Source organism: Mauremys mutica, chromosome 4 (assembly GCF_020497125.1).
Source record: "Mauremys mutica isolate MM-2020 ecotype Southern chromosome 4, ASM2049712v1, whole genome shotgun sequence".
In the NCBI taxonomy this organism is placed as follows: domain Eukaryota; kingdom Metazoa; phylum Chordata; order Testudines; family Geoemydidae; genus Mauremys; species Mauremys mutica.
Genome location: NC_059075.1, coordinates 114,023,790 through 114,048,990, shown reverse-complemented (window position 1 = coordinate 114,048,990; position 25,201 = coordinate 114,023,790). Strand labels below are relative to the sequence as shown.

Below are 25,201 nucleotides of genomic sequence, written 5' to 3'. Positions count from 1 at the left end.
TCACTAGACATGAACACAGTAAATGCATGACTTCCCAGGTCACTGCTCAGTAGCTGATTTATAGTCTCTCTAGGAAAATTGCTCCTGAACACCAAGATATATGGACTTCTCAGAAATCCTTTAAATATTTAGAAACTCAGATGCAAAGAAACTAGTAGAAGCTTCTTGTAAAAGACTACACTTAAAGAATGAGTAGACTTCATCTGCATTTCATCTGCGAACTGGACATTAAGAAGAGACGTGATACTTTTGTTTAAACCAAACAAAAGGCCTCTTCAGTACACTTAATCTTGAAGGACCCCAACATTATTTACAAAACTGAAGTACACATATGTACACACACATAAAAATACATATATGGGCCAAGATTTAAAAAAAAAATAGTAGGTACAGTTAGACTTCTAAACCCACATTTAGGCACTTAGGTAAGTAGCCTCAAAAGTGCTCAGCACCCAATAGCTCCTCACATAGGCAACCTAAATAGACAAGACAGACAAAGAGAAGCAGACAGATGGCAGAGCTGGGAATAGAACCCAGGTCTCTTGAGTCCTAGTCTAATGCCCTATCCACTGGATGACACCACTTCCTGTATGTGTTTACACTTAAGCACATGCTGAAGCATCTTGTTGGAGTGGAGCCCATATTTGTTATGTCACAGAATGATGCATTCTTGGATCCAGTACTAGTAAGTTCTAAGATTTTTACAAAGGGGGAGTGGGGAATATAAATATAGTTAATTATTTCTGTGCCAAATGTGCTCTCCATCTGCTCAGATTCGTTAATCAGGCATTTAGCACAGAAATCTGCCTTCACTTTTAATAAACATATAATTTTTATATATAATCTTAAGATACCACTGCACGCAGCATGGACTGTTGGAAGAGCAAAAGAAAAAAAATTTTTTTTAAATTGTTCTGTTGCAACAGAGATTCACCTTTAAAGGACAAGTTTCAGATTTCAGCCCTGAAGGGCGATTCTTTTCAAGTGTGACTCGAAGCAGAAAGCAAGATCCTTGCCATAAACAAAATAAAGCACTTTCCCCCCAAACTTATTTTTTTTAAACCATTCATGATTTAGCATGTGAAAATCATTTCCCAATTCTCTGAATAGTGCTTAAATTAAAAAAATAAAATCTGTTTGCAGCAGTAAAGTAAGGGTACCTTGGAGAGACACTGGGAGTGGGGCAAGGACACGCTAGAGAAAAGGCTAGGAATGGTGAATATTACATATTGTGAAAGAAAAGGGGTTAATCGTTTGCAAAATTCTAGAACAAATGCACTAAAATGGCTCCAATTCCTATTTTTTTAAACAAATGATTCCTACACTCTTATTTTCGAAATTTGAGGGTTTCAGTGCTTATAAAACAAGGATTAGCAAGAGTGCAAGCAAACATCACACAGGTTTCCCCCTACACAGTTCTGCCAATGCACCCACCTCCTGCTATTCTAGTTAATGGCTTTTTCAAACAGTAGCGGTAATGGGTGGATGGAAAAAAAGATTTGAAAATATCAGGACATTTTCTTTCCATGTGTCTTTCAACCTCCAGAGAAGTTATCAATCATAGTTTATTAGATGAGTAGATAAAAGAAACAGACATGATATCCTAAAATTAAACAAACACACACACAACCACCCCCTACCTTCAGGTCACCTTCCAAGCCCCTTTTGTATTGGGCATATTTTTCCTTTCCCCACCACTCCTTTACTCTCCCTTATTCTGCCATTCTAGCCTGGTCTACACTAGGCGTTTAAATCGGTTTTAGGAGCGTAAAACCGATTTAACGCCACAACCGTCCACACTAGGAGGCACCTTATATCGATTTTAATGGCTCTTTAAACCGGTTTCTGTACTCCTCCCTAACGAGAGGAGTAACGCTAGTATCGGTATTACCATATCGGATTAGGGTTAGTGTGGCCGCTGATCGACGGTATTGGCCTCCGGGCGGTATCCCACAGTGCACCAGTGACCACTCTGGACAGCATTCTGAACTCGGATGCACTGGCCAGGTAGACAGGAAAAGCCCCGCGAAGTTTTGAAATTCATTTCCTGCTTCCCCAGCATGGAGAGCACAGGTGACCATGCACAGCTCATCAGCACAGTTAACAATGCAGTCTCCTGAGAATCGTAAAAGAGCCCCAGCATGGACTGCACAGGAGGTACTGGATCTGATCGCTATCTGGGGAGAGGATTCAGTGCTAACAGAACTGCCTTCCAAAAGACGAAATGAAAAAGTATTTGAAAGAATTTCTAAGGCTATGACAGATAAAGGCCACAGCAGGGACTCAGTGCAGTGCAGAGTGAAAGTTAAGGAGCTCAGACAAGCCTACCAGAAAACCAAAGAAGCAAACGGAAGGTCCGGGGCAGGTCGAAAAACATGCCGCTTCTATGCTGAGCTGCATGCAATTTTAGGGGGCTGCGCCACAAGTACCCCACCCCTGATCGTGGATTCCGAGGTGGGGGTTGTAATCTCTGCCATGGCTGAGGATTATGCAGACGGGGAAGATGAAGATGAAGAAGAGGAGGAAGACCTAGCAGAGAGCACACAGCACTCCGTGAGCCCCAGCAGCCAGGAGCTTTTTATCACCCTGACGGAATTACCGTCCTCCCAGCCCTCACAAGCCACTATCCCAGACAATGACGCCATGGAAGGGAGCTCTGGTGAGTGTACCTTTGCAAATAGCAAACATTGTTTTTTAAGCAAGCCTTTTTTAATGATTGATTTGCCCTGAGGACTTGGGATGCATTCGCAGACAGTACAGTTACTTAGAAAAGTTTGTTAACATGTCCGGGGATTGAGAGGAAATCCTCCAGGGACATCTCGATGAAGCGCTCCTGTAGGTACTCCAGAAGCCTTTGCAGAAGGTTTCTGGGCAAGGCAGCCTTGTTCCGCCCACCATGGTAGGACACTTTACCACGCCATGCATGTAGCAAGTAATCAGGTATCATTGCGTGGCAAAGCATAGCAGCGTATGGTCCCGGTGACTGCTGGCATTCAAGAAGCATCCGCTCTTTATCTTGTTCTGTTATCCTCAGCAAAGTGATATCGTTCAGGATAACCTGGTTAAAAATCAGGAATTTAAGTAAGGGGGGTGGCCATTTTTCTATTGGGTTCGTGGACTGCATCAGCTTAAAAAAAAACTTTCCTGCACGTAGCGAAGCGGGGGGAGGGGAGGAGTGAAATGCCGATGATCTTTTCTGTGTTTGGTCACCGGCGACCTTCCCCAAGCTACCAGCCACGCAGTGGGTGGGGGGGTGGGAAGGTTGTTGATTAGCAGGGAGCTAGCGTGGTATTAGCCATGCGTTGGGGGGGAGGGGGTAAATCACTACAGAAGCCGAAAGACAGTGGCTTACCATGGCCGCATGCAAGCTGAATTCTGATGCCTGGACCTGTGTCTGTGAGATCTGTAACTCCAGAGCTGCAAGCACTCACTATTAAGATGAAAAATGCGACCTTGTAGGGAAATCACATGTGCTAGGTGAATAGTGCTGTTCACTGTGAAAGAGTATAACCATTGTTCTGTAAAATGTATCTTTCTAAATATTTATCTCCCTCATGCAGCTGCAAATTTTTCAACCATCCAAAGGCTAGCACAGATAAGGCGGAGGAAAAAGAAGACGCGAGATGAGATGTACTCGGATATTATGGAAGTTACATGCAATGAAAGAGCTCATCTGAATGAGTGGAAGGACGTGGTATCAAATTACAGGAAAGAGGCCAGTGAACGTGAGGACAGGAGGGATGAACGTGAGGACAGGAGGGACAACTGAGATGAGAGGTGGCGGCAGGAAGACCGGCAGGAAAATCAGCGGTGGCGGCAGGAAGATCAGCGGTGGCGGGATGCAACTCCGGGGCTGCTGCGTGATCAAACTGACATGCTCCGGCGTCTTGTGGAGCTTCAGGAACGGCAGCAGGATCACAGAGTGCCGCTGCAGCCCCTGTATAACCACCCTCAACCCTCACCATGTTCCACATCCTCCTCACCCAGACGTGTAAGAACGCGTGGGGGGAGGCTCCGTGCACCCGCCCACTCCACCCCCGTGGACAGCCCAACCAGAAGGATGTCGTTACTGTGAATTTTTTTTAATGGCCTTCTCCATCCCTCCTATCCTCCTCCCAAACCACACCCTTACTTCTCTCCCTCTTTTTATAATGAATCAATAAAGAATTCATGCTTTTTAAATGAGAGTGACTTTATTTGCATAAGTAAGCTGTACTCGAAGGGGGAGGGGGAGTTGCTTACAGGGACTGAGTCAATCAAGGGGGTTGGTGTTCATCAACAAACACAGCAGTCACACTGTACCCTGGCCATTGATGAAGCTCGTTTTCAAAGCTTCTCTGATGCGCACCGCTTCCTGGTGTGCTCTTCTAATCTCCCTGGTGTCTGGCTGCGCGTAATCAGCGGCCAGGTGATTTGCCTCAGCCTCCCACCCCGCCATAAAGGTCTCCCCCTTACTCTCACAGAGATTGTGGAGAATACAGCAAGCAGTAATAACATAGGGGACATTGGTTTGGCTGAGGTCTGAGCGAGTCAGTAATGTCCGCCAGCGCGCCTTTAAATGGCCAAATGCACATTCCACCACCATTCTGCACTTGCTCAGCCTGTAATTGAACAGATCCTGACCACTGTCCAGGCTGCCTGTGTATGGCTTCATGAGCCATGGCATCAAGGGGTAGGCTGGGTCCCCCAGGATAACGACAGGCATTTCAACATCCCCAACTGTTATTTTCTGGTCTGGGAAGTAATTCCCTTGCTGCAGCCGTTTAAACAGAGTAGTGCTTCTGAAGACGCGAGTGTCATGAACCCTCCCTGGCCATCCCACGTGGATGTTTGTGAAACGTCCCTTGTGATCTACCAGTGCTTGCAGCACCATTGAAAAGTACCCCTTCCGGTTTACGTACTGGGTGCCCTGGCGCTGCGGTGCCAAGATAGGGATATGGGTTCCATCTATCTCCCCCCCACAGTTAGGGAATCCCAGTGCAGCAAAGCCATCCACTATGGCCTGCACGTTTCCCAGAGTCACAACCTTTCGTAGCAGCAGCTTAGTGATTGCTTTGGCTACTTGCATCACAGCAGCCCCCACAGTAGATTTTCCAACTCCAAATTGATTCCCGACTGACCGGTAGCTGTCTGGCGTTGCAAGCTTCCACAGGGCTATCGCCACTCGCTTCTCTACTGTGAGGGCTGCTCTCATCTTGGTATTCTGGCGTTTCAGGGCAGGGGCAAGCAAGTCACAAAGTTCCATGAAAGTGTCCTTACGCATGCGAAAGTTTCGCAGCCACTGGGAATCGTCCCACACCTGCAACACAATGCAGTCCCACTAGTCAGTGCTTGTTTCCCGGGCCCAAAATCGGCGTTCAATGGATAGAATCTGCCCCATTACCATCAGGATCTCCAAAGCGCAGGGGCCCGCGGTTTGAGAGAATTCTGTGTCTACGTCCTCATCACTGTCATCGCCGCACTGCTGTATCCGCCTCCTCCTCGCCTCGGATTGAAGGTCCTGGTTCACCATAGACTGCACGAGAGTGCGCGAGGTGTTTAAAACATTCACGATTGCGGTATTGAGCTGAGCAGGGTCCATGCTTGCTGTGCTATGGCGTCTGCACAGTTCGCCAAGCAAAAAAGGCGCGAAACGGTTGTCTGCTGCTCACGGAGGGAGGGGTGAGGCTGTACCCAGAACCACCCGTGACAATGATTTTTGCCCCATCAGGCACTGGGATCTCAACCTGGAAATGCCAAGGGGCGGGGGAGGCTGCGGGAACTATGGGATAGCTACGGGATAGCTACCCACAGTGCAACGCTCCAGAAATCGACGCTAGCCTCGGACCATGGACGCACACCACCGATTTAATGTGTTTAGTGTGGCCGCGCTCACTCGATTTTATAAAATCTGTTTTACAAAACCGGTTTATGCAAATTCGGAATAGTCCCGTAGTGTAGACGTACCCTAGGTCTCTTTCATTCTCTGCATCTTTCCACAGTCTTTTCTCTCTCTCTCTTTTTTAATTCTCTTCCTCTTTTTGGGAGGTTTTCTCGGATCCCCTTCTCAATCCCCCAGTTAACATCTTTCTCTCTCCTCAAAGGCCCTGCACCATCCTTCTTTCAGATGTGGAGAGTTTGACAGAAGACCTCCTGTATCTCATCAGCACTTCTCTGTTAGTCAGCCAGAGGGGACCCATTACTACCATCCCCAGGGGCTGAGTGTCTCTACAGTTCTAACATCTGCTGGTTCCTGGAGAAAGAGACCAAAAGTGGAACCAGATTATGGTATGTTTCCACTAACCCACTGGTGCAGCTCCTTGCTCTGCTTGGTCAAGTCTTAGCCTCGTTATTAGTACTTACATAATGACATAAACATACATGGTGTGTTACAATAACAAAGACAGAATCCCTGTGCTGAAGAGCTTGCAATCTAAATGAAGACAACAAAAAACAAGCAAACACAGAACCCCCCCCCCCCCCGAGGGAGATGAAATGGGAAGGACAAGACTATGATTAGGTGATCACTTGGAAGGCTAACGCACACATCCTAAAATTAACAAAGGGTGTGTCTCCCCCATATTTTTTTTCCTTTTTCCTCTTCTTTCTGGATCTCTCCCTTCTCCCAGATTATGTCTGACCTCCAGCACTGCTCTCTAGGAGAAGCAAAGTGCAACAGACAGTCCTAGCCAGTTTTCAATGTTACTTTTGTTGCAACAGTGTTTCATGCTCGCATGCCTGCTACTCCAGTATGTTTTTCCACCCTTGTTTCTAAGGTAGGGTAGGCAGGGCAAGCAATACATAGCTTCTCCTCCCTTATGTCTCTCCCCCTAGGATCACCAGGATCAGTGGAGAGGTACTGCAGTGAACTATTTTAAAAGGAGCCCCCCTTCCACACTTTGCGGTTCAACAAAAGCCCCCCTCGCTCCTTGATGCCTCTTTTAGAAACGCAGATGTAAAGCATAGCTATTTTTCTTATAGCTGATTCCCCTAATCCTATGTGGAATAACTCCCTTATGGTACACAGTAAAACACGTGTGATCACAGGTTTGCAATGGTGAAAGGCTAGTGTAATTAACCTCTCTGAATCAAACAGCCTACATCTAGTTTTGTTTTTATTTTCTAAGCAGCTTCAGGAGCAAATTTTGTATTATGCATGTGCATGCTGAATAGATTGCTAACTACACCTCTACCCCGATATAACACAAATTCGGATATAACGCGGTAAAGCAGTGCTCCGGGGGGGGGGGGGGGGAGCAGGGCTGCACACTCCAGTGGATCAAAGCAAGTTCGATATAATGCGGTTTCACCTATAACGCGGTAAGATTTTTTGGCTCCCGAGGACAGCGTGATATCGGGGTAGAGGAGTACTACAACATCAGATAGCCATCTTTCTGTGCAGTGATTATTCATGACAGAAATGGGAAAAGAGGTTTGCATTACTTCCTCTTCTGGGAGGTCCATCCTGCAAGGTGCTGAGCACACTGGACTGGCCGCAATCCAGCTAAGAACTTATGTGAAGTCAATGGGGCTGGTCACATGCTTAAGTGCTTAGCTGGGTTGAGGTGAGAGTGTTCAGCACCCCTCACAATCAAGCCCTATGCCTGTATTTTGTGTACAAATTGTCACTTCTTTACAGCAGAAATCTGTTTTATAAGTCTGTAGAACGCCTGCTGTATTTTTGAGAGTTACATAAATAGCCAAAATTATATGTACCATTTTTCATGAGCAAAAACCTCCCTGGTTTCAAACAGTGCTTACTAAAAAACCCAGGCACATTATGTTTAAGATGAACACAAAAACTCACAACAAATCAGAAACTGAAGAATCAGAAATTCACATGCTAGGATACACACTGGGTGTCTGATTCAGACGTTTAAGAGAAACCATACCAGAGCAATCAAGACTACATGGCACTGAAATAAACTTACAAAATTCATCCATATCAACTTCTTCCACTGCATGAATGCCTGTCAAGTGAGCAATTCGGCCTTGGATTCTAGTCCTCTTGTATCCACTGGTTTTTTCAACTCTCTCAATCATCTGCTGCTGACGGTCAATCCAGTACAAGTGATTCCCCAACACAGTCAGTCCCATTGGCTGCAGGATGTTGGAGTCCTCCAGTGTCACACGGTTAGCTCCTGAAACAATCAAAAGCTAAAGCAAATATAGGTTTTGCAAAGACAAACTTTTGTCTCACCTTTTCTTTTCTCTTTTATAATAAAGTGTACTTGTTTCCAAAACACGCTTTATCCTTCAAACAGTCTTATTATCATGAATGAATTTTGAATACATTTTTTTGATCCAGTGCAACTGGAAACGTTTCCAAGGGCTAAATTAAAAAAAAAATTCACTTTCAAGCACTGACAGGCAAGTTCTACTCTCAGACATGCTGAGCTACCAATGGGAACCATCTGTGGGCAGTAGAGGTTAGAATTTTTCCCTACAAGCTAAGGTCTCACGGAAGATGTTTCTTGAGAGAGGCATTCAAATTTTTTAAATAGTACTTATTGAGTTTTCCAGGAAAAATCTACTAAGAACATTACGTGCTGATGCTATTCTTTAACAACAAAAAGCTGATAATTCACTGGCGTCACAGTGACTGGTACTATATAAAAATCCTAGGTACATTTAATGTTATATACATATATAAACACTCATACATAATACACACAGGTACGTACATACATACACACACACAACATTAAAATAACTCCGTGTTAAGCATATTAAGGTTGCAAAGTTAAGCATTCAAAAGTTAGAAAATGCCAATTTTTAGGTTGCCCATGTAATCTTTATTCACCTCCCTGATGCATATACCCTATGATACAATCTTTAAATACATGATCACACACTTTTTTTCTACAGGATCCCTGCCTCATTCGGGGCACAGAGAATGAATCAGGGCTGCGGAGAGAATGAAGCTATTTGTAAGATCCCTGCTTCATTTACTCTAGAAGCTGGAAGTTCTGTAGGGCATAGCGTAGGGGCCTGCAGATGGAGAAAGCTGGGTTTGTTGTTTTTTTCCCCAGTAGTGATTTCCTACAACATTCAGCAACTCTTCCTATTTCCTGCTTTCTGCCCTGCACACCAGTTGTCAGCAGCAGATCCCCAACAGGGAAAAAATCCAGCTCAGTTGCTGAGATGCAGGGCATCAAAGCTCCTGCTGCAGAGGGCAGCCTCAGGAACAGAGGGAGGGAGGTACTGAGGGGGAAATGAGACAGATGGTTTATTCAGGCCACAGTTAGAGCCTTGAAAATGGAGATGAAGAGGAAGTGCTTGATGGAGGAAGGCAGCAAAGCGACAGGCAGTGATGAGATAAGTCTGATCAGTGATACGGCATGAGAGTATAGATGAGCTTGGAAGTGGGGAGCGGCTGAATGGAGAGAGAAGCAGGCTCTAAGACAGGAAGGAGAAAGATGAGGGGACAGTGTGGAAAGAATTGACAAGACAAAGATGGCGAGGGGGAACACGCTCATAATACAAAACCAGTGTCAGTATTTCAACAACCATCTCAGACGTTTTACTTCCACAGGACAGAGATTCTAGGCTCACTTTCCAAGTGCCTGACCCTCATAAAGTAGAAAGAAACGGTGCTCAATTTAAAACTAACATTTCCAGGCATCTAAGGCAGAGCTGTTGTCACCCCTAAGGCATTTTACGGTGTTTGAAAATGGTTACTAAGAAGAACTGAGTTAACTGACTCTACAGACCAGAGCATACCACGTTAACCATCATGTCAGCTAACCATGACTGAGCCCTCAACCCAGCAGGATTTAATTGTGGTTCGCTGACGTCATGCTGACCATGATTTGTCCTGGTCTACACTGACCAGTCTTCTGTGGTCAGTGCGTGCGAATGCTGTAGCATTTTGTATTGTAGCCCAGTCTACATGTAGTCTGTAAGCTCCGTGGGGCAGGGAGAGTCTCTCCCTCTACATTTGTAGAATGACTTGCATGAAACCATCCCAGGCTTGGTTTGGGCCTCTACCTACTACTAGAATACAAGTTGTTATTACTACCACTACTACTACTACTAAATGAATGCAGTATACACCTGCAAAGGGAGAGGTAAGGGCACAAATCCTGTTGTATGCTAAACAATGTCCATAAGGATGCATCTGAAAACTGGCCACATTCTACTTCTGACCTCCACATACCATTTCCTTCATACTTCCTTTCACCTGCCCAATCATCCAGTGAGCCTAACTTTAGTGTTTGGAAGAAATGGGATAAAAATCAAAGTGGTGTTTCACCTCTAAACAATAACAACAACAAAATCAAATAATCTGTCCTATCATTCAAAACACTCTGAGCTAACATTTAAAATTTGTTAAAAGAAAAATATATTTGTGGCTGCTTTTAACCTTTACTGTTGGCAGTCTGATAATTTTTATTGTACCATTTTTGTGAAAGGTGCTTAAAAAAGTTGCAACTTTTTTTGGGTATTTTTTTCCATAATGACAGTCCCTGAATCATTCTCTTACGTCAGAGAAACCACTTGCAGGCAGTTCCTGCCTCTGTGTACCAGATGTATTCCACAAGAAATGACAAGTGTAATGGACGATGTGAGTCAGTGGTATCTCTGCTCTAAGATTTAATTATGGAATAATGATCATTGTGACTAACTTGCTCTTTTCCTCTCTGGCATTTAAACTTTTTTTTTTAATGCCACAAAATAAGATTACAGAATTTGGATACACAGTAAAAACATTAATCAGCACTAGATTCAAATAATTTGCTGAATAAATTACTTAAGAGCTCAGCCATGCATGCAAATATAACATTTCTTTCAATTACAGCTGCTATTTAATTTGTTCAGAAGATTACAGTGCACAAAGACTCTTATTATACTGCTAAAAGGAGCACTGCCTGATACACACAGATTATTTTAAATTAAAGGGAAATTATATGGAGGTCAGGAATTTCCAGCTCCTCCCGATTAATTCTAAAATTAATTCTCTCACACATTTAGGCAATACTAACCCTCTCCAGTGGGAAATAACTAGTGCTAGTAAAGTTTATGGAAGAAATGCATTCAATCCTTGTCCAATCTTGACTGCTTCCCTTTGTCCTGGGCCACTGAAAATAGAGTGGGGGAATGGGGACCTCCTGTAATGCTGTAGTACCAGGAGTACGTATCACAGTGTTGAGCAGAGAATTGAGAGCATACAGTAAAACAGATTCTGAAACCATGGTCCATGGACCAACAGCTGGTGGTCCACAAAGAGCTGAGGGCCTCAATGCCAATAGTAGCCTCTCCATTGATTTCACTGGGGATTGGCTCAGGCTCTGAGGGCTGGTCTACACTACGGGGGGAAATCGATCTAAGATACGCAACTTCAGCTACGTGAATAACGTAGCTGAAGTCGAAGTATCTTAAATCGAATTACCTACCGTCCTCACTGCGGGGGATCGATGTCCGCGGCTCCCCATGTCGACTCCGCTACCGCCGTTCGGGTTGGTGGAGTTCCGGAGTCGACAGGAGCTCATTCGGGGATCGATATATCGCGTCTAGATGAGACGCGATATATCGATCCCCGAGAAATCGATTGCTACCCGCCGATACGGCGGGTAGTGAAGACGTACCCTGAAGGCTGATCCATACTTCTGAGGCTTTCCTCCCCAAAACATGCAGATTTGCATGATTTAGAAATGCAAAAGAGTAACAAAAAATGGATGGGAAAGTGGTGCTGGACCGGCAGCCTGGGGGACTAAGTGCTGGGACCTTGATCCTGCAAAATGTGGAACACCCTTAACTCACATTGGAGTCAATGGGACTGGAGTTCTAAGTGCCTCTCAGAAATGCTTGGCACCTTGCAGAACTGGGCCCTGGGTGCTGAGTCAGCAGAGTGAGGTTCCGTTATGCTCAGACACCATGGTATTGGCCTACATTATAAAAACCCAGATAGACCGATTTCTTAACAGAAGCAGTATTAAACTGAAGGAACTTTTTTATTCCATTAACAATTTTATATTTAAAAACATTAAACATTGGCCAAATTCATTTAAAACTAAAAATAAAGCTGATGTTTCCTGTCCTCAGGGGTGAAAGTAACTTACAGGACTTACCGGTATGCTGGAGTCCTGAGGGGGTGTGGCCTCAACTGGAAGAGGCGTGGCCTTTCAAGATTTAAAGGCCCTGGGGCACCGGCTGTGGCTGGGAGTCCCAGGGCCTTTAAATCAAACCGGGGCTCCCAGCTGCAGAGGTGGCTGGGAGCCCCCTGGGGCTCCTGCCACAGTGGAGCTCCGGACCCTTTAAATCCCCACCGCAGCTCCGGCTGCCGGAGCCGCGGGCAGGATTCAAAGGGCTCTGGGCTTCCTGCAGCTGGGGGAGCTCTGAGCCCTTTAAATCCGGCCCCAGCCTGGCCGCCGGAGCCGTGGGCGGGGGGTTTAAAGGGCTCTGGGCTGACCGCAGCCACTGCAGCCCAGAGCCCTTTAAATCTGGCTGGAGCCGCGGGCGGGGGGGTTTAAAGGGCTCTGGGCTGACCGCAGCCGCGGCAACTCAGAGCCCTTTAAATCCAGCCCCAGCCCGGCTGCCGGAGCCGCAGGTGGGATTTAAGGGGCTCTGGGCTGCCCACTGTGGCGGGGAGCCCAGAGCCCTTTAAATCCCCGCCATGGAAGCCGGTGCAGTCCGGCATGGCGTACTGGCTCTTGCTGGTACGCCGTACCGTACTGTACCGCTTACTTTCACCTCTGCCTGTCCTGAAATGGTGCAGGTTTCACATCATCAACTGCGTCTCCCCCTTTCACAAACCAGTAAGAGGCTGCCTCTCTCCCAGTGACTTACTGCAGAGGCGCCTGAGCTGAAGTCCCAGTAGCGTTCTCCTTCTGGTTAAGTAATAAAAATGATAATAAAAAACATGTTACAAGTAAAAGAAGTATCTAATTTCCTTAGTAATTAAACACTTTGATTTCCAGTATGAAATAAATGTGTAATCTTTTTAAGGTGGAAATTAGAATTTAAATTAAAAAAAAACCTTATGAAAAGCTTGAAGGACAAATAATTCCTCTATTTACATTTTCATCAAATACAAAGTATTTGTTCTCACCTCAAATAAAAATTTTCAAACTCTTTCAGCTATTTAAAAATAAAATAAACAGGTTATATCACCTGGCGGCAGACTGATGTTGTTTGCAAAGCTTTACGAGATCCCAAAAAGCATCAATAACTCAAAGCTGGTGGGGGAAGGCAGGGCATGGGGTTAAACCCTTGGTTATGAAAATGAAAGTCCTACAGACAAGACCACGTAACACCTTCCCTGAAAGTTAAACATTGGACAGCTTAGTTGCTGTTCTGCCACTTTCAACACGGTGCTGTAAAATATCTGGATTTGATGAGTTTCAAAATGGGTCATCTTCCTAATTCTGCAAGAGGGAAAGGATACCTAGCACTGCCTAATCAGAATAAAATATACAACACAACCTTTTGATCTGATTTTTCACGATCACTTCAGTTTACATTAAAATCCTTTCGTGTATGTCTTTTTGTTTTAACGTGTTTTGCCCAATGCACAATTTATTTCTTATGGTCTCATTCAAGCCAAGGTCCTTTTGGTTGTCGATTCTCTTCAAGGCTTGCGATATGAGAATACAAAGCATTTTTAAACACAAAAATGTGCTGTAAACTTTTCAAAAATCAACAGCTCAGTGGATCAAATTACAGTGAGCTCAGCTGGATCAAACATCCCCATATCTCTCTGGCTACGAGAGGCATATCCTCTGGCTAATCAACATTACAGATTTTCTTTTATCCCTACCGTTTTCCCCTTTCATCTTCTCTATAGCATCTTATTTTCTAGCTGCTTCCCCTTAATGTTCATCAAATAAATATATGTTGTAAGCACTGATTCAGGACTAAGCAGAGGAAGTTTAGCTTTTCTTGTAACATGATCCACCTAATTTAAAGTGCTACATCTGCAGTGTCTGGATGAAGTTCTTTAGGGGAACACAGACCAGCTACAATGGAAGCCACAGTGTGCTATCCCCTGCCAAAACTATGACTATTGCATGCTGGTCATCATTCACCTAGTACCACCTGAGTCCTACGTCACTTCTTATATACATACCGCTTAGCAAACAAAAAAAGAAAAGGGAAAAAATTAATAGATCGCTTCCCTGAGGAACCGACAATGCATTATAATTAGGGCTTCTGTTTTTCAGGGTTTATTAATTTCATTTTTGGGGTTTTATTTTTTTTAAAAGCAATTTTTGTGTTCCATCTAGATGTCAAAAAATTGGGGGCTTTGAGGGCTCTCTCTCTGCAAATGCACATAGTACTAGTTCAAACAGCATTACATTAAAGCACATGAGGGAGCCATGAGCGCACACGAGCAGGGCTTATATGGACCAATTAATTCTCAACACATTGGTGCACTTTAGAAACCCCCTCCCCATAGTCTAGATGGAGCAGTAATGCAGACAAGCTCTGAGATACAAGCCAGGGAGGAGTGATCACTTACATAAACAAACTGCACTGGGAAAGAGGGGACGTCAACACAAATTGATTAACCATTTACAATGTTTTTCAGTGTTTATTGGATAAATACCCTTTAAAAAAATTGGGAGTGTTTTATTGGTGTTTATCAGTTAAAATCTAAAATTGGAAGCCCAAATTATAATTTATGATTTGTACTGCAGTAGCACCTCCCGGCCCCAATGTGATAGGTGCTGATTGTACACAGAGACAGTCTCTGCCTTAAAGAGCTTACAATCCAAAAAGAAAACCCATCTGTCAACTAGCTTCAACTCAACACTGCAAACATTCTAAGTCTGGGTATTTTTGGTGAATATTTTATATATATAAAAATAGCAAGGCTCAATTCTTTTACAGAGAGGGGATTTTCCAGGTGTTAGCCTTGAAGCAGAAACCCAAGTCATGGCTAGTTTTCTTGAACGATACAAATATAAGCAAGTGCTAATTGACTGGGTCTCCTTTCCCTCTTTAATGGGTGTAGCTGGCAGTGCTTTTTAGCCTTCTCTTTAGAGGCAATACCAACACAGATTTGTTCACTGCCCTCCTCCCAGGTGCATTCCCCTACAGCCCTATCTCCAACTGATTTTTCTCATGCTTCTTTGGTGCATCTCTGACATTGCCTTCTCCCTCTTCCGTGCCCCACTTTATTACGGTAGGGCCGAAGACCAGCCAAGAGTGGGACCCAATTGTGCTAGGCCCTGTACAAAGAGCAACAGTCAGTCCCTACTTTGATCCCAATGCTTATGTGTTCTGCCACATGACCCTCTCTGTGCATTCTCATCCCAGAGCAGCACTACTCTTTCCATGGGTTAACTAAATGCTCTCCTGACTTCTGGTCTCTTTTCCAGTTCTGAAGCGTTCTGACACTTTCTGTGTCTCACCTTCCCAACCCTTCTCTTCCAGTCCTGGTGTGATCTATTGTCCAGCCATTCCCACATTTTTATTACCGTCCTCCTACTGTGCCCTCTACTCTACTCTCTGAACCCTGACTTTGATTCCGCCTCCTATTGGTGACTTTGTCTCTAGCTCCTTAGTCTCAAACTCGTTGCTCTCCTGACTTCTTCTCCATATGCTGCTTCCTCTAATCCACAGAGGATCAGAAGCAACTGACACTAAACTGGAAGGTGGCAAACATGAATATTGTTGTACTGGTTCTGCTACTGACTCGCTGAGTGACCTTGGCCAAGTAGCCTAACTTCTCTATTCCTCAATGTCCCCAGCTGTACAATGGGGGCCTGTAGCAGGGTGGACCCTACTCCTGCCCTGAGGGGTTTAAAAGCAGCCTGGCAGGGCTTGAGAGCTGCTGCTCTAGGCTGAGCTGATTGAAGAAGTGGCTGCAGCTGGGGCCACGCCCCAAACTGAACAGGGCCTTATAAGAAGGCCAGGGAAGCCAGAAGCCCAGACAGTCTCTCTCTGCCTTCAGAGAGAGAAGGGCCTGGCTGTAGGGAGCGTGAGACTGGATACCTGAGTGAAGCAGGGCTGGGGAAAGGCTGAGGAGCTGGGGAGCTCCAGCCTAGAAAGCCCCAGGCTGCGGCCTAGCAGTGGGCCAACAGGTACTGGGGGTTGCAGAGGGCAGCCCAGGGGTAGGCCAAGGCAGCAGGTCCAAACCCAACTTTGCCTGTGATGAGTAGGCTGATACTGCAGTCTGCCCTAGAGTGTGGGGCTAGACAATGACTGGCAGTAGCCAAATACTGAGGGAAGGTGGGGATGGAGTTCCCCTAAGGAGGGGAGACCCTAAGAAAAAGGGGTTACTGCTAGGGGGCAGCACCCCATGTAAAAGGGCACCGGGTCCAGGGAGGGACCCGGGGCCAGAAGACAGGCGGATCACCGGCCTGCAGAGGGCGCTCTGGACTGGAACTGAGCTAATTCCCGGAGTCACCAGCAGGAGGCGCCGCAGGGGTGAGTCCGACCCCGTTACAGGGCCCATAATGCTTACACACCTTTGTGAAACTGAGATCTACAGATAAAGCCATGTATAAAAGCCAAGTAGTAGTAGTATAATGAAAAGATGTGAAGTAGCATTGCTATAGCGGGAAATGTGATGATTTCACATGACTCCCACTGCTATGCTAAATCAGTATTGCAGACAAGCTACATTGTCACTCAGTTCAGAAGAATTAAAGTTTTTGGTGTGTGGGAAGGGTGCATTTGTGCATGAATTAAATGACTCTCTAGGTCTTGGCAATGCCCCTTTAAGTTACTGCTACTACAGTTACCTGCCATTGTCTGCACTGTCATTGACCAGCCTTGGGCATTTAAAAGCCAGTTGTAACTACAGTAACTCTTCACTTGAAGTCGTCCTGGTTAATGTTGTTTCGTTTTTACCTTGCTGATCAGTTAGAGAACATGCTCGTTTAAAGTTGCGCAATGCTCCCTTATAATGTCGTTTGGCAGCCGCCTGCTTTGTCCACTGCTTGCAGGAAGAGAAGCTTGTTGGAGCTAGTTGGTGGGTGGTTGGAATCAGGGTGGACCGGCAGCCCCCCATCAGCTCTCTGCTCCCCTAAGTTCCCTGTGCAGCAGCTGCCCAGCAGGCTACCAATTGCCGGCAGTTCAGCTGTCCCTCCCCACACTGCCATGTGCTGCTCCTGCCTTGGAGCTGCTCCCCGAGCCTTCTGCTTGCTGTGCGGGGGGGCAGGAGGGGGCAGAAGAAGAGCCCTAATGTCAGGGTGTCCCCCTCCCCTCTGCTCCTGCACCCCGCTTACCCCATCTCCATAGAGCAGGGGGGACACACGACAGGGCTCAGGATGGAGGGAGCTTCCTGGCAGCGGCTGCTAATTAAGATCTCAGCTTGCCAATTAACTTAATAAGGCAGTGTACTTAAGAGTGCAGTCAGCATACTTAAAGGGGAAATACGCATCTCTCTCTCTCACACACACACACACACACACACACGGTGTGTGTCTCTGTCTGCCATGCTGTCACCCCTCCCTCCATTCGTACTGCCTTGTAGAGTGTGAGGCTACATTAACGAGTTAACCCTTGAGTGCTCAGCCAATTGCTAGTTCATCATTTAGCAGTAAGGCATTCCCTGGGAAATATTCCACCCTCTGACTCCTCCACCTGAACCAAGCTTCACAATCATCATTGCTGTGTATAGTATTAAATTGTTTAAAACAGAGAGAGAGAGAGAGAGAATATATATATGTCTTTTGTCTGGCAAAAAAAAAAAATTTCCCTGGAACCTAACCTCTCCTACTTACATTAATTCTTATGGGGAAATTGGATTCGCTTAACATCGTTTTGCTTAAAGTCACATTTTTCAGGAACATAACTACAACATTAAATGAGTTATTGTACAAGTGATTGAAAAAAACAGAACACTCAGGTATGGTGCTAATGTCCTTTAAGAGTTTACAGGCTCTGTTCATGTATGTGCTGCAAAGGAGAGAGCCCGTTACTGATAATTTCTGCAGCCACCTGCACAAAATAGGCATTGCTAGAGTTAGAAGATGCCCTTTGGGTCTGTGTCAGAGAAGGACTACACACACTATAAATACCCAATGCTCAGCGTGCTTAGCTACCGCATACCTGACAAATCACAGCTTTCAATGCGTTTGAGATCTGCGTCCACCCAGAAGAGTTTCCCAAGCTTGTTGTCAATTACCAGTGCAACAGGTCGGATCAGCCCGGTACTAAAGAGCACTTCTCGTTCCGTGCCGTCCAGGGCTGCGCGCTCTATCTTCGGGGCTCGCTCTTGCATGTTTGTGAAGTACATGTACCTGATAACAAATATAGACACCAGCCTCTTAAACCAAGACTTTTGGGGTCAGAGGTTTCATTATAGTTGTATCATAGTTTCTTTTAAACCTAATGAGTGCTATTGAGCACCTCTTTCCCAGGCTCAGTTCTCAGCAACGCTCACGAAAAATCCTGCCTTCTCTCTAAGACTCCTCCCCTTTCACTGCATGAAAAAAATCCGAATAAGATTAACAAGATTGGAAGAGAAGGAAGAGAAACACTGCTTAGAATGGCACTATTCTGAGCAGTTCAGTTCACAGGTCAGGAGTCACTACTGAATTCAGGTCTCCTGGTAGCCACCATATTCACTGTTCCTTAATCCTTAAGACTTTTTTTTTTTTAAATTGAAGTTTGGATTTATTTTAAAATGGGTTTAAAGCATGGCTGGAAAGGTGGAGGCTAATGAATCAGAATGTTTCAGGAATCATCCTGGAAAACCAAATTCCCATTTTAATTGCAAAAGCACAGACTAAAGATTTTCTTTTCTAACTATGAAATATGTCCTTGCAAATTGATCCCAATGAAATTGAAGCCTTACCTATCTCTAATCCCCCCTGTCACACTAGCCACTAAAGTGGGTTATAGATATTAGGTACTGTATACAATCATACCCTAGTTGAACAGTAAGTCAACAACCCTGAAAATGTTCCACAGATTTTCTCAGAACCGCTGTATCCACATGGGTATGGAATACTGTCACTCAACAGCTGTCAGACATATGATTCTTAAGCCATTTTAATAGTAGTCAGGAAGTTGGGCATTTAACTTATTAAAGAGAATGGTAAAAGGGCTCATTCTTCACCTATGTCAAGCCAAAAGCTAATGATACCCTGCAGTAGAGACGTGGTACCCTGAATATAACCAAAACTGCTATGCAACAAAACAATTCCTTTTATTTCAGCTGCTTGTGGAAAATCTATCCAGCACATCCTCCTGTTTTAAATTTATATCAAAAATTTAAAAAATATAATTGTAAAACATTCTTCAGGCAGAACTGGTCTTAAAATATGCAGGTTCAAAATGTAAAGGAATACATCTGCTTTGATCTGATTGCACTAGCTGTTATTGTGATGTTTCCACACGACAGAGAACTGAATTGTTTCTGAACACACTATTTCCTGAAAAACTAAACATTATAGTCCAGATCCTCAGCTGGTGTAAAATCAACAGAGCTCTGCTGATTCAAAGCAACTGAGGATCTGGCCTTAAATGAATAAACACACTATATGTGCGCGCGCACACACACACACAACTACGGATGTACATATGCACTATTCACTCAATCTCAAAGCATGGAAAAAGACTCACCCTCGCTCTGCATTGACTACTATGGCTCTTGGCTTGTCATGATCTCCTTTCAACACTGTTCCAATTGGTTCTCCATTAAGTCTGTGAACACTGATTGAATTTGTGGCCTCACAGGTCCAGTACAAGGTATGGCTGTAAATATCAATACTCAGGTCATGCGGCTGCTTCTCTGGATTTTGGCTTTGGTTTGGAGTGCTCATGACAGTGAAAGGCTGTGGCACAACAAGAACAACAACAAAAGAATACCCATTAAGACAGGAACTGTGAAAACATGTAATTTTCATTATGGGGTGATTTGATAATCTACAAATATCTGAAACAATCAGGAAGGAAATTATTTAGGGAGGAAAAACCAGAAGAAATAGAATGAAGCTGAGCGAAAAAAAATGTGCTACAGATTAGGGACAATATCTGGACAAAAAGTCATTAAGATTATGCAAAGTCTCCATCACTAGAATTAATCAAAATTATCCTGAATAGAACAATGGTGAATGTTACATAGGGAACAATTTTGTATTAGCAGGGGAATGGGCTAGATGACTTAAAGACAAGATGATCCAGTCCAAAGACTATTTTATAAACTGGCAGAGCTTTATTCATAGCCCAAACTGAGTTAATGGAAAAAAGAAACAGCAGGATTTGGGGGAAAAAACAAAAACAAAACCATAACCCAAAAAACCACACTGCATTTTTACAATTTGGTTTTAATATTCTGAGATGTGTTTAAAGATAAGGTAAGGAATCATTTTTATGTATATACATTTTCATCTTGACAGCATGTAATGAAATATAAATTAAAAAAAAAATCAAAGCTATTCTTTTCCTTAGCCAAGAAAAGCTTTACCCAGAAATGGAAAAATAATATCCAATATCTATACAAAATACTAATTAGCAAAATTCATAGAACATGAAATAGCAAAATTCAGCAAAACAAAATTAAAGAAAGTTGTAAACTACGAAGCCAAATTTCCGGAGAAGCTGCTGCTTCAAAGACCTTAACACCCTTTAAATCAGTGCAATACATGAGAAAAAACACAGCAAATTAATCTCCAATGCAATTTGCACCTGGGAAGTACCACAAAAGGGAAGCTACACTCCAACAATTAACACCTAGTATCATCCCAAGAGCATGTTCAGCACTTCTTCAAAAGTCCTCCGCCCCCAGCTGGTAATTCATTTTGACACCCCCACCCCCAAAAAATCAAGGGCATCAATCAAAATAGCTTAGAATGTAAATTTTCTTTCTTGTTTGAAGGACATGAGTAATTTACAATGGGTTCTCTGAAAGCAAGAGAGATATAAGAACAGCCATACTGAATCAGACCAGAGGTCCATCTAGCCCAGTATCCTGTCTTTCTGACAGTGGCCAATGCCAGGTGCCCCAGAGGGAATGAACAGAACAGGTAATCATCAAGTGATCCATTCCATGTCACCAATTCCCAGCTTCTGGCAAACAGAGGCTAGGGACACCATCCCTGCTCATCCTGGCTAATAGCCATTGATGGACCTATCCTCCATGAATTTATCTAGTTATTTTTTGAACCCTGTTATAGTCTTGGCCTTCACAACATCCTCTGGCAAGAAGTTCCACAGGTTGACTGAGTATTGTGTGAAAAAATACTTCCTTTTGTTTGTTTTAAACCTGCTGCCTATTAATTTCATTTGGTGGTCCCTAGTTCTTGTGTTATGAGAAGGAATAAATAACACTTCCTTATTTACTTTCTCCACACCAGTCATGATTTTATAGACCTTATCATATCCCTCCTTAGTCGTCTCTTTTCCAAACTGAAAAGTCCCAGTCTTATTAATCTCTCCTCATACAGCAGCCATTCCATACCCCTAATCATTTTTGTTGGCTTTTCTGAACCTTTACCAATTCCAATATATCTTTTTTGAGATGGGGCGACCACATCTGCAAGCAATATTCAAGATGTGGGCAAACCATGGATTTATATAGAGGCAATATGATATTTTCGGTCTTATTATCTATTCATTTCTTAATGATTCCCAACATTCTGTTCACTTTTTGGACTGCCGCTGCACACTGAGTGGATGTTTTCAGAGAACTATCCATAATGACTCCAAGATCTCTTTCTTGAGTGGTAATAGCTAGTTTAGACCCCATCATTTTATAGGTACAGTTGGGATTATGTTTTCCAATGTGCATTACTTTGCATTTATCAACACTGAATTTCATCTGTCATTTTGTTGCCCTGTCACCCAGTTTTGAGAGATCCTTTTGTAACTCTTCACAGTCTGCCTGGGACTTAACTATCTTGAGTAGTTTTGTATCTGCAAATTTTGCCATTTCACTGTTTACCCCCTTTTTCAGATAATTTATGAATATGTTAAATAGGACTGGTGCCAGCACAGATGCCTGCGGCACACCACTATTACCTCTCTCCATTCTGAAAACTGACCATTTATTCCTACCCTTTGTTTCCTATCTTTTAATCAGGTACCAATACATGGGAGAACCTTCCTTCTTATCCCATGACTGCTTACTTTGCTTAAGAGCCTTTGGTGAGGGACCTTGTCAAAGGCTTTCTGAAAATCTAAATACACTACATCCACTGGTTCCCCCTTGTCCACATGCTTGTTGACCCCCTTAAAGAATTCTAGTAGATTGGTGAGGCATGATTTCCCTTTATAAAAACCATGTTGACTATTCCCCAACAAATTATGTTCATCTATGTGTCTGACAATTTTGTTCTTTACTATAGTTTCAACCAGTTTACTCAATACTGAAGTCAGGCTTACCGGCCGGTAATTGCTGGGATCCCCTCTGGGGCCCTTTTTAAAAATTGGCAGCACATTAGCTATTCTCCAGTCATTTGGTACAGAAGCTGATTTAAATGATAGATTACAGACTACAGTTAGTAGTCCTGCTATTTCACATTTGAGTTCCTTCAGAACTCTTGGGTACATATCATCTGGTCCTGGTGACTTATTCCTGTTTAGTTTATCAATTTGTTTCCAAACCTCCTCTAATGACACCTCAATCTGGGACATTTCCTCAGATTTGTCACCTAAAAAGAATGGCTCAGGTTTTTTAATCTCCTTCACATCCTCAACTGTGGAGACCGATGCAAAAAATTCATTTAGTTTCTCCACAATGGCCTTATCGTCCTTGAGTGTTCCTTTAGCATCTCGATTGTCCAGTGGCCCCACTGGTTGTTTAACAGGCTTCCTGCTTCTGATGTACTTTAAACAATATTTTTTTTCTATTACTTTTTTAATCTTTGGCTAGCTGTATTTAAATTCTTTTTTGGCCTTCCTAATTATATTTTTACACTTCATTTGCCAGAGTTTATGCTCCTTTCTATTTTCCTCATTAGGATTTAAGGTCTACTTTTCAAAGGATGCCTTTTTGCCTCTCATTGCTTCTTTTACTTTGTTGTTTAGCCATGGTGGCTCTTTTTTGGTTCTCTTACTATGTTTTTTAATTTGGTGTATACATTTAAGTTGAGCCTCTATTATGTTGTCTTTAAAAAGTTTCCATGCAGTTTGCAGGGATTTTACTTTTGGTACTGTACCTGTTAATTTCTGTTTAACCTCCTCATTTTTGTGTAGTTCCCCTTTCTGAAATTAAATGCTACAGTGTTGGGCGGCTGTGGTGTTTTCCCCACCACCGGGATGTTAAATTTAATTATATTATGGTCACTATTACTGAGTGGTCCAGCTATCCTCTTGGACCTGATCCTTTGCTCTGCTTAGAACTAAATCAAGAATTGCCTCTCCTCTTGTGGGTTCCAGGACTAGCTGCTCCAAGAAGCAGCCATTTAACTTTATCTCTGCATCCTGTCCTGAGGTGATGTACCCAGTCAATATGGGGATAGTTGAAATCCCCCATATAGACACGCAGTGTCAGCTCCATTTAAATCATGTCATGGAGGTCACAGGAGGCAAAGAACAATGGAAGCTATATCTAGTCTACCTCAAAATTAATTTCATTGTGTATTATTTTAATTATATGTTTTAGGAATCTGTTAAACTCTCAAAACTTGACAACTGTGTAACTGCGGACATTGTCTCTGAATAGCAACACACTTTATCATCATTGCGCAAGCAATTGGAGTAAGAATTAAAGCCCTGAATGAGCAAAGCACTTAAGCAGATGCTCAAGCCCATCCTTATTCAGCAAAGCACTTGAGTAGTTTTACAATTTGACTGCCATATATACAAAGGGAAATAAAGATGTAGCAGGGCGCTGCAGGGCCCTCTTGGTTCCTGCCTCTGCTGTGCTGACAAAGTCACTTGGAGACCCTGGGGTTCAGTAATGACTGGTACCATTTATTTACAAGTTGTGCTGCCACCACCTTTTTACCATACACGGCTTGAGTTCTAGAGTCTGCACCCAGGAGGGAAGAGCTATCTCTCTGCTTTCACTCCCTCCCTCAGCTTCCTTCCTCCCAGCCTTTTATACAGCCCCAGGCTAACTGTGCAGGCAGCTCTCTCCCTTTCACCAATTAGGTGCAGGTTTTCTCTAGCCAGCTCCAATTTACTTCCTTTAGTGGGAGCTGGCATGACAGAGGGCTGAGTCAGCAGTTCTTGCCCAGCACCCTGTCACAAAAGACAACCTGGGGAATTACAGACCAGTGAGTTTAACTTCAGAGCAAATAATTAAGCAATCAATTTGCAAACACCTAGAAGATAATAAGGTGATAAGTAGCAGTCACCATGGATTTGTCAAGAACAAATCATGTCAAACCAACCTAATGGCTTTCTTTGACAGGGTAACAAGCCTTGTTGATAGAGGAGAAGCAATAGATGTGGTATATCTTGACTTTAGTAAGGCTTCTGATCCTGTCTCGTATGACCTTCTCATTAACAAACTAGGGAAATACAATCTAGATGGAGCTACTATAAGGTGAGTGCATAACTGGTTGAGTAACCATTTCCAGAGAGTATTTATTAATGGTTCACAGTCAAGCTGGAAGGGCATATTGAGTGGGGTCCTGCAGGGATCAGTTCTAGGTCCAATTCTGTTCACTATCTTCATCAATGATTTCGATAATGGCATAGAGAGTACACTTATAATGTTTGTGGACAATACTAAGCTGGAAGGTGGGATTAAAATTCAAAACGATCTGGACAAACTGGAGAAATGGTCTGAAATAAATAGGATGAAATTCAATAAGGACAAATGCAAAGTACTCCACTTAGGAAGGAACATTCAGTTGCACACATACAAAATGGAAAATGACTGCCTAGGAAGGAGTACTGCAGAAAGGGTTCTGGGGTTTATAGTGGATCACAAGCTAAATATGAGTCAACAGTGTAATGCTATTGGAAAAAAAAAATTAGCAGGAGCGCTGTAAGCAAGACATGAGAAGTAATTCTTCTGCTGTATTCTGTGCTGATTAGGGCTCAACTGGAGTATTGTGTCCAGTTCTGGGTGCCACATTTCAGGAAAGATGTGAACAAATTGGAGGAAGTCCACAGAAAAGCAACAAAAATGATTAAAGGTCTAGAAAACACGACCTATGAGGGAAAATTGAAAAAAACTGAGTTTGTTTAGTATGGAGAAGAGAAGACAGAGGGGACATGCTAACAGTTTTCAAGTACATAAAAGGTTGTTACAAGAAGGAGGGAGAAAAAATGTTCTCCTTAACCTATGAGGATCCAGCAAGAAGCAAAGGGCTTAAATTGCTGCAAGGGAGGTTTAGGTTGGACATTAGGAAAAACTTCCTGTCAGGGT

General features: G+C 43.7%; 1 protein-coding gene across 2 annotated transcripts in view; it reads right to left on the bottom strand.

Annotated features, from left to right (window-relative positions):
• Positions 1-25,201, bottom strand: part of LRP5 (LDL receptor related protein 5) — a 280,925-nt gene that overhangs the window by 28,104 nt on the left and 227,620 nt on the right. For both annotated transcript variants that reach the window (XM_045014021.1, XM_045014022.1), the window contains exons 14-16: positions 19,501-19,712; positions 17,983-18,173; positions 7,911-8,120 (exon numbers count right to left, since the gene is read on the bottom strand). In XM_045014021.1, coding sequence (XP_044869956.1) covers positions 7,911-8,120; positions 17,983-18,173; positions 19,501-19,712 — 613 coding nt within the window. The remainder of the gene's footprint in view (positions 1-7,910; positions 8,121-17,982; positions 18,174-19,500; positions 19,713-25,201) is intronic.